The sequence below is a fragment of the Sapajus apella genome, unplaced genomic scaffold (assembly GCF_009761245.1).
Source record: "Sapajus apella isolate SASKATOON/1434 unplaced genomic scaffold, GSC_monkey_1.0 scaffold772, whole genome shotgun sequence".
Classification (NCBI taxonomy): domain Eukaryota; kingdom Metazoa; phylum Chordata; class Mammalia; order Primates; family Cebidae; genus Sapajus; species Sapajus apella.
In genome coordinates, this window is record NW_022437698.1 from 10063 (window position 1) to 19952 (window position 9890).

At 45.0% G+C, this 9890-nt stretch overlaps 1 protein-coding gene and 1 long non-coding RNA gene across 4 annotated transcripts in view; both read left to right on the plus strand.

Moving 5' to 3' along the window:
* The window catches only part of LOC116546329 (HLA class II histocompatibility antigen, DQ beta 1 chain), a 6955-nt gene extending 964 nt beyond the window's left edge, over positions 1–5991 (plus strand). Inside the window, exons 2-6 of one of the 3 annotated variants that reach the window (XM_032272628.1) lie at positions 446–715; positions 3232–3513; positions 4003–4113; positions 4587–4610; positions 5219–5991. In XM_032272628.1, coding sequence (XP_032128519.1) covers positions 446–715; positions 3232–3513; positions 4003–4113; positions 4587–4610; positions 5219–5232 — 701 coding nt within the window. In that variant the 3' untranslated portion in view covers positions 5233–5991. The other 2 variants (XM_032272629.1, XM_032272626.1) reach the window with 2 other exon arrangements.
* A 1001-nt stretch (positions 5992–6992) lies between these two features.
* LOC116546331 overlaps positions 6993–9890 on the plus strand; it is an 8426-nt gene continuing 5528 nt past the window's right edge. The window contains exons 1-2 of the long non-coding RNA XR_004266675.1: positions 6993–7636; positions 8307–8315. This is a non-coding gene — a long non-coding RNA (uncharacterized LOC116546331). The remainder of the gene's footprint in view (positions 7637–8306; positions 8316–9890) is intronic.

Here is a 9890-nt window from a genome sequence, read left to right on the forward strand (position 1 = left end):
TATCAGAACGAAGACCAGGCTTAATTCCTGGACCTGTCTCGTCATTTTTTTAAATTCTCAGGTTTATGTGGATAATTTTATCTCTAAGCTTCCCAGGAGCTCCATGGAAAATGGGATTTCATACGAGAACGCCCTGATCCCTCTAAGTGCAGAGGTCCATGTAAAATCAGCCCGACTGCCTCTTTGCTCAGTTCACAGCTCAGGCAGGGACAGGCTTTCCTCGCTTTCCTGCCTGTAGGAAGGTGGACTCCGGAAGACCCCCGAGAGGGCGCGCGGGGCTGGGCAGAGCCGCAGGGAGGGAGGATCCGAGATCTGGAACACGAGGCACGGGCCAGCGGGGACTGGAGGTCGCGCGGGCGGTTCCGGAGCTCCGGGCCGGGTCAGGGCGGCGGCTGCGGGGGCGGCGGGGCTGCGGCCTGACTGACCCGCAGGTGATTTCCCGCAGAGGATTTCGTGGTCCAGTTTAAGGGTCTCTGCTACTTCACCAACGGGACGGAGCGCGTGCGTCATGTGACCAAATACGTCTATAACCGAGAGGAGTTCATGAGCTTCGACAGCGACGTGGGGGAGTATCGGGCGGTGACGCCGCTGGGGCGGCCTCATGCGGAGTACTTCAACAGCCAGAGGGACATCCTGGAGAGGACCCGGGCGGAGCTGGACACGGTGTGCAAACACAACTACCAGGGGGAGCTCCTCACGACCTTGCAGCGGCGAGGTGAGCGTCTTCGCCCCTCCAGTAGGCCCACCCCCGCCCGGGGCCCGGAGTTTCTGTGCTGTGAGGGGCGAACCTGAGCCCTGCTCCTTCCATCCCAGGGGACCGGAGGCGGCGGCGGGGTGGCGGGGGCAGGTGCCTCGGAGGGGTGGGGACCTAGGGCAGAGCGGAGGAACGGGCAGAGTTGGCCAGGCTGCCTGGTGTCCCCCCAGCCTCCCCGTCCGTCGGCCTCGTCCTCTGTTGTGCACGTTTTCACCTCGTGTCTTATGCGTTTTCCTCCTGGTGTCTTACCTTTGCTAAGCAGTTCTCTCTGCCCCGAAGGTCGCTCTCTTTCCCTGCCCGCCCGCCCCGCTAGCACCGCCCCACCCAGCGAGGCCCACGTGCACAGCTCCAGCCGCAGGAAGCCTCAGGCTTGGCCTGGTGGAGATGGGGCTGCCCCACAACCGTGTGCAGGGCCTCCCCAGCAGTTACAGTTGTGAAATAAGATATTTTGACTTTTGGCTTCAAATCATTATTCATCGTAATTCTGTTTTCTTAAATGGCTCTAATGATGGAGCTCTTTGAGGCGAGAGACTGTTTTAATTATTGCATGCCTGGTACCTGACACATTGACTGGTTTGTGGTATGAGTGCAATGATCTTCTATTAAATGAATGAATAAATGTATTCAGCTGCCCATCCACTTAGGTTCAAGAAAAAACAGGTAAACAGAGCCTTAAAACTGGACTTTATTAATTATTTTCTATCATTTTGCTTAATGTTTTAAAGTAAACTCATTGATTTGGATCTTAACAGTTCGTGAAAACAAAGTCTGAGGAAAAAACTGTTTGCTAAAAATAAAAACAACATTTGCAGGATGTTGTAAGGCAGAGTTTTAATTTCCTAGAAAAGCTGAACAAATGGCACAATGCAAAGAGCAGAAGTTTTGGAATAAACAAATTGATGGCATTAAATTATTGGATAAAAATAGTTTCAGGTTGCTTTTGGCCTAGGATCTCCCCTCCCCCCATCACTCTCCACTTCAGGAATAAGCATTCTGGAAGTCAATTTTACTCATTTAGTCAGCACTTACTTCTAGATAGTTGTCTTATCAAATACTGTCTATGTTATGCCGCTTAATCTCACAGTGAACTGTGCGTTAGAGATTAGCATCACCACTTTATGTATCCTAATATTGGTACATAATAAACACTGTAAATAACCAGCAACAATGACTCAGCAAGACCTTAAGCCTCCCAAAGTACACAACATTCTTTATGTTCTTTACTACACATCTACAGAGTCTAAGGGACGTGAAGCCTTGTTAAATCCAGTTTTGACCAGAAGCAGCAATGAGTCTATTCATGTTTATTCTCCAGGTCAATGGGACAAAATGATACTTGGAAGGCATTGAAAATTTACTGATTAATCAATCCCTGGTCTGACCCCAGTGTTATCTATGCAGGTTCACAAAACTTTTAGTTTACTTTGTACTCCCTTGCCTTCTCTTGACTCACATCCCAATGCCAGCAAGTTCTTATATTTTTGCTGTTTCAGTTCTATTTCCATATAATTGATTTTATCATCTTTTCTCATAAATTAGTGCCCTCTAATTTTATTTCCAATCTGTTTAAGAAGAACAAATCTTATAAGGCCACATAGCTGACTGTGATTTCAGTCAGACTCCAAGAAGGAGAACCTAAAGAAATGTTCAAGTCCAAGCAGAAACCGCATTCCTTCTGGATGATGGCTCATGAGTGCCATTAATTGGGGTGCCACTTGGTGACCTCAGCAAATCCCAGTTATATTTATATGTTCACATTACAGGCTTATTAACCCAGGCCGATCTCTGCACGGATCTCAGAATATTTTCTATGGAGAACATACATGATAATGTCTGATTTCAAAATAAGAAAGTAATTCTTAATAGCAAGGGAATGAGTAGGGTAGACAGCTGGTAATTAAACTCACTTGTGTGTTAAAAAGAAAATGAGGAAAAAAAGAAAATGAGAGAACATATTACTAAATAAAGAAAGCATACATTAAATGTTTACTATAGTTTCACATTAAGAGAATAAAGGAAATGCAGTGAAGTGGTCTGAAAGGTAAAGGATGAGATGTGTAAAAGAGGCAGGGAAATGTGTGTGTGGTTTTTTTTTTCCTATGAGCAGCAATCTGAGAAGATAAAGAAATTGAGCTATGGGCAAACATGATGTTTGATCAGTGTTGTTTGTTATTCAAGGCCTGCCTACTTTTTTTTTTTCCAAATATTATGAACTTTTGAAATAACATTCTTTTTTTTGGGGGGGGTATCTGTTACTATGTTGCACATTCTATAAAGGCAGGGACCATGGTATGTTGTTTATCTTTGGAGTCTCAGTGATTGTCAAATTTATATTTGTTGAATGAGCCTTAATCCAAGACTTGGACTCCAGATATCTTTCCATTCTGGTTCCAAGGAGGGACCCCTGCTCATGGTAGACATGCTTTGTGGTCTCACATCTCACTCCTGTGTCTTTCCCTGTCTGTTACTGCCCTCAGTGGAGCCTACAGTGACCATCTCCCCATCCAGGACAGAGGCCCTCAATCACCACAACCTGCTGGTCTGCTCGGTGACAGATTTCTATCCAGGCCAGATCAAAGTCCGGTGGTTTCGGAATGACCAGGAGGAGACAGCCGGTATTGTGTCCACTCCCCTTATTAGGAATGGTGACTGGACCTTCCAGATCCTGGTGATGTTGGAAATGACTCCCCAGCATGGAGATGTCTACATCTGCCACGTGGAGCACCCCAGCCTCCAGAGCCCCATCACTGTGGAGTGGCGTAAGGGGATATCGAGTTTCTGTTGCTATGGGACCCACAAGACAAAGGGCAGAGCTCCTCCTGACCCCTCCCTTCTCATCTCTTATCCCTGATGTCACTACTGAGCTGGGAATCACAGGAGACTAGAGCCCCTCTTCTGATGGCAAGTGCATCAGAAGAATCCTGATCTCACCACCTTTCCAGATGCTAGGGACATTACTGTACATACTGTTGCTCTGGATCCCAGTCCTGGTAGCTCCAAGGGACTGATTATTAGGACTGCTGACTGCGATCTTAGGGTCTAAGGTTGTAGATGAGTTCCTGAGGAGCGAAGCTCTGCTTCCCTGCTCTCTCACCTACTCACTATATCCAAGGACCAGTCTTTCCCTCCCTTAGGGGTGGTCTGAATGGAGAACTATGTTCCTTTGATGCCTTCATATCCTGTACCTCAGACTGGACTTCAGCTAAGGGGTATGGGACAAATACTGACAGTCAGTCTCTGCTTCTTAGGGGCTCAGTCTGAATCTGCCCAGAGCAAGATGCTGAGTGGTGTTGGAGGCTTTGTGCTGGGGCTGATCTTCCTCGGGCTGGGCTTTATCATCCATCACAGGAGTCAGAAAGGTGAGGAACCCCAGGGGAAAAGGGGAAGATGGGCTGTGACCCAGACCCTCTGTTCAGAGAGGACCTGTCTCTAGATGTAGCACTTTCCTCCTGACCCTGAGAAGAAGAAGGCTGGGCTGGAGGTGGGAGGAGACAGGACAAGATTGGAGGAGGCATTGGAATCTGATTTTACTGGGTGGTAGTGCTGCCAGAGCTGACTGATTAAGCTTATTCCAGGATGGCCTTACTGTTCATCGCTGTCTCACTGGCTCCTTATAAAAGCTTCCTCCATTAAGAGGGTCAGAGCCTCGGCCTTCTTGCCTTCTAGTGACAATTTCCTTTGTTTTAGGGGATTTTAAATTAGGTGCTTAAGGCCTCAAAGAACATGGGTGGGAAGAGAATATAACTCTAAGTCACATGTGTCATTTTCATTTCTGGTGAGAAAGTGGCTGTTTGTGTAATGAGAACTTTCTCTGCATAACTTCCTTTTGTAGGACCTCAAGGGCCTCCTCCAGCAGGTAATATTTCAGCTGTGATCCAGTGTGGGGAGGGCACAGGTATAAGAGGGAAGAGCATGAGCTGAGTGCACCTGACCACAGTGGTCTCTGTTCATGGCCTATTTGCTGCTATGAGGATCAAAACTTAGGGGAGAAGTTTGCCAGTTTCTAGGAATCTCCAGAGATTGTTCCCCAGAACCAACCCTTAGCTTTGGTGGCATCCTCTTGTGAAATGTGGGGACAGAACCACAGCTTAAATGTTAGACACCACGATGATGCCCACTTTGTGCCACATTTTGGTGGCTACTCCCTGTAGGTATTTTCCAGTGACTGAAAGAAGCCACTAGTGGTAGGAATGAAGTATTATCCAATTTCCTAAGATTGAACCCTTCATATTCCCCAGAAGAGTAACAGCTGTTCCCCCACCTCCCACACATCTGCATCAAGCTGAAGTTCCGTGTCCTCATGAGCTGATTTCACCTTTGCTCAGATCTTGGGGGAGGTGATGATGCTACACCGTGGACCTCAGCTTTCTCTGTCTGAAGCTGCAGGGGACCCCTGAGAGGTGGGGGAGATGGCAGGCCCACCAGGGTACCCTGTGCTGATTATGCCTTGTCTCTCTTTTCCAGGGCTCCTGCACTGACTCCTGAGACGATTTTACCAGGGATGGGCTATCACTCTTCTGTAATGCCTGCTTGTCCTGCCCAGAATTCCCAGCTTCCTGTGTCAGCCTGTCCTCATGAGATGAGAGTCCTACAGTGGCTCTCACGCAGCCACCAGGTCATCTTTCATCCCCACCCCAAGGCGCTGGCTGTGACCTTCCTGCACTGACCCAGAGCCTCTGCGTGTGCAGGGCCAGCTGCAGCTACTCAGGCCCCAAGGGGTTTCTGTTTCTATTCTCTCCTCAGACTGTTCAAGAGAACCAACAGAAAACCATTACCTGACTTTAGAGCTTTTTTACATAATTAAACGTGATCCTGAGTTATCTGTATTCTGAACTTCCTTAATTGAGCAAAGGCAGGAAATCACTGCCGAATGAAGAAACATACCTTGAGGTGACCCAGCCAACCTGTGGCCAGAAGGAGGGTTGTACCTTGAAAAGGCACTGAAAGCATTTTGGGGTGCGAGTAAGGGTGGGCAGAGGAGGTAGAAAGTCAATTCAGTTGTCACGTCATTCATGGTTCTTTCATATCGATGCTCAGTGCAGTCTCCTTAAAATATCTCACCTGTCTTCTGGTTTGGTGAGTGCTGTGTAAGTAAGCATGGTGGAATTGTTTGGGGACAGATACAGTGACCCTTGGTCACTGTGTTTCAAACATTCTGGCAAGTCACATCAATCAAGAATAATTTTTATTTTTAAGAAGGCATAACCAGCAATAAAAGTGCTATTTTTGATTCTAAATGATAGAAACCCAAATATATTTTGTTCATGGTACAAAGGAAGCCTAGTGTCAAGTTGATTTCAGAAGTGACTAGTTCCAGATATTCAATGAGGTCGTCACCTCTTTCTCTTATGTCCCTATCTGGGCATCTATCTCTTTCTCTGTGTCTCTTTGTCCCTGTATAGTTCTTCTGTGTCTCTCTGCATCTTTGTCTCTGTTCCCTTGTTGTGCTTTTCACTACATTGTTGCCTATTTTTCTAATCCATTGTCACTATTTATCTGCAGTTTTTTCTATCTCCGTGTGTCTTTTTGCATTTGTTTTTCTGCATTTCTCTTCCTTATCACTTCACATCTTATCTCATCTCTCTCGCTTTTTCTCTGTGTCTGTGTGTCTTTCTGTCTCTGTTATTTATGTTTCTAGAATGCCTGCCAGAGTTTTAACAACTTTAGGAAAGATTCTGATTGGCCAAGCCTGGGTAACATGCACACCTCTCAAACACACCATTCTGTGCACGGGGTGCTGACAGCCAGCATTGTGACCATCCCTCTTATTAGGAAGGAGGACTGGATTTTCCAGCTCCTTGTGGTGCTGGAAATGAAACTTCCAGTGTGCAGATGTCTATACCAGCCATGTGGAGCACCTCAGCCTGCAGAGCCTCCCCACAGTGGAGAGGTGTAAGGGGTGATTTTCTTCTTGTGGAGCCCATAGGACAGTTGGCAGAACTCCCTCTGGTTCTAGGGTCCCTCACTGTGGTACCTGTTCACAGCCATCCCATTCCTTGTCTGAGCTCCCTTTGTCATTGACATAGTAACCTGTTGATTCCTGATGACACTCTCTTCCTGGTTTTGAGGGAGGTCACTGCACACTGTGGCCCCTTTGATGTGGGCCCAGCCCTGAAGCTGCTCTAGATGTCAGTGTCTGAGTTTCATCATGAAGACAGTTTAAGAGCTTCTGTGAGGTTGTGGAGGGCCATGACCCTGAAAGCAGACATCCCATCTTCCTTTCTCCCTCATTCACACTGGGCCTGAGGAGTCTTTGGCAGGCTCTTCCTTCTTATGGATGAGGTCAGAATGGAGAACTAGGTCTCCTTGGGACCTTCATCTCCTGTACTCCAGCCTGTCACGCAGGTCCTCAGACAGACACTGGTGCACAAAGAGACACCAACATTTGAGTTTCTGCTCCCCAGGGCTAGAGTCTGAATTTTCCCCAAGCAAAATGCTGAATGGAGACAAAAGTTTTGTACAATTTTGTCCTCTTTCTCAGGTTGGACATTGTCATTCACCATAGGGATCAAAAGGGACTAATGCTTTTGAGGTAATGGGGAAGGCATGTGATGGGTTGTCCAGGGTGTCCTCAGTTTCTGCGTGTAGCTCCTTGCCTTTGATCCTGCAAAGGGAAGAGGCAAGAGGGTTGGGGATTTAACCAGACTCAAGGCTTAGAAAGATATTGAGATCTGATTTTTCTAGTTGAAGCATAAGCTCTATAATCAGGATGGGTGGTAGATTATATTCTAGGACATTCTTACAGTTCAACATTGTCACAGTAAGCAAATGCTGGAATATTTTTTATTAATGAGAGGGTCAAAATTTTCTTCTCTTTCTTCCATTGACAGTTTCATAGAAACAACTATGTTTTTGCACCTAGATTTCATTGGATAGTATTCAGTTAAAATGACAAGTACATCCTGTATAAATAAATTTGCTAACATAAAGAAATAGGGGAGGGACAGCAGGGGTGGGGAGTTGTGGGGGATGGCATGGGGAGAAATATCAGATATAGGTGAGGGGAAGGAAGGCAGCAAATCACACTGCCACGTGTATACCTATGCAACAATCTTGCATGTTCTTCACATGTACCCCAAAACCTAAAATGCAATAAAAAAAAAAAGAAAAAAAAAAAGAACTGAGTGTTAGTAAGCATATAACTTGGAGGAAGGTGTGTAAGTGTTCTAGAGAACAACCTACCACACTTGGGCATTTGTTCTTACCTTAGATAATAACAGTACATCTTTTGGAGACAGTGGTGCTCACTAGTATTCCAAAGCTCCTGTACATTTCCCAGTGTTTTCTGCGGTTAGGTTAGAGTCAGTTGACTAACAGTAGCCAATGGAACTTGCAAGTAGGTGCATGATGGTGTATGAGATACTGGAAACTCCGTAAACTGAGTCACTTGAATAGCTGTGGAATGAAGTCTCCTTATTGAGTTAAGCCACTGAAATCTACTTTTTACTGTGGGTTAAGATCTTATTGCAACATAACCTTGCCCTTGCTGATTATCATGAAATGTTTAACTTAGGGAAGAGAGTTCTTAAGTTAATAGGGTGAATCAATTGAGTTAATGGAAGTTCATCCATGTTAAAAATAATGATTTTTCTAAACAAATGTAAAAAAATTAAAAAGCAGAAAATTTTATTTGAACAAGAAAAAGTTAAGAATGTTACATTTTAAAATAATTTTAAATTCATCAATTATTTTTAATTGACAAATACAGTTATTTGTACTACGCGACTTTTTGATACATGTGATTAAACTCAGCTAATTAACATATCTATCACTTCACTTTTTTGTGGTATGAATATTTAAAATCTCTCCTAGCAATTTTCAAATGTCCAATACAGTTGGCCCTCTGTATCTGTGGGTTCCACATCCTCTGATTCATTCAACTGTGAATTGAAAATATTTTGAAAAAAATGAAAAATAATATAACAATAAAAATAATTCCGATTCAAAAGCAATACAGTATAACAACTATTTACGTAGCATTTGCATTGCATTGGGTATTAGAAGCAATCTAGAGATGATCTAAAGTATGTGGGAAGATAGGTTTAGGTTACATGCAAAAACTAAGCCATTTTTAATAAGGGGCTTGAACATTCTAAGATTTTGGTATACAGGGAGGTTCCTGGAACCAATCCGTCATGGATGCCGAGGGATGACTGCACATTATTATTAACCATAGTCACCATGCTGTACAATCGATCTCCAGTACTTATTCCTTCTGTCTAACTGAAAGTTTGCACTTTTTTTTGAGACAGGGTCCAGTTCTGGCTGGATTGCCATGGTGGGATGACAGCTCACTGCAACCATGACTTCCCCAGGATCATTCCATCCTCCTACCTCGGTCCCTAGAGTACCTGGGACTACTGGCATGTACCACCATGGTAATTTTTGTATTTTTTGTAAAGACACTGTTTCACCAAGAGATGGAATCCAGCTGGCCTTGAACTCCTGGGCTTAACCAATCCACCTGCCTCAGCCTCCCAAAGTGGTGGGATTATAGGCATAAGCCACCACACCCTGCCCTTCTTCGTACCTTTTGACCATTATCTTCTCATTCCTCCTTGTCCCCACTCCCTGCTAACCTCACTCCCCCACCTGCTGAGATGTTGACTTTTTTAGATTCTGCATGTAAGTGAGGTCATGCGGCATTTGTCTTTCTGTGCCTGGCTTATTTCACTTAACATAATGCCCGCTAGGTTCATCTATGTTGTAAATAATGTAAAAGATTTCCTTCTTTTATAAGGCAGAATCGTATTCCATTGTGCATTTAGATCACAGTTTCTTTATCCACTCATCTCCTGATGGACACTTAGGTTGATTCCATCTCTTGGCCATTGTGAGTAGTGCTGCAGTGAACATGAGAGTGCAGATATCTCTTTGATACGCGGATTTCATGTCTTTGCAGCTGTACCCAGGAGTGGAATTGCTGGGTCATGTGGTAGTTCTATTTTTAATTTTTAAATAGATGATGAATTTTTAAAAACATTTATTTAGGCTGGGGGTAGTGGCTCACACCTGTAATCCCAGCACTTTGGGAGGCTGAGGCAGGCAAATCACGAGGTCAGGAGTTCAAGACCAGCCTGGCCAACATAGTGAAACCCCGTCTCTACTATAAATACAAAAATTAGCCAGGTGTGGT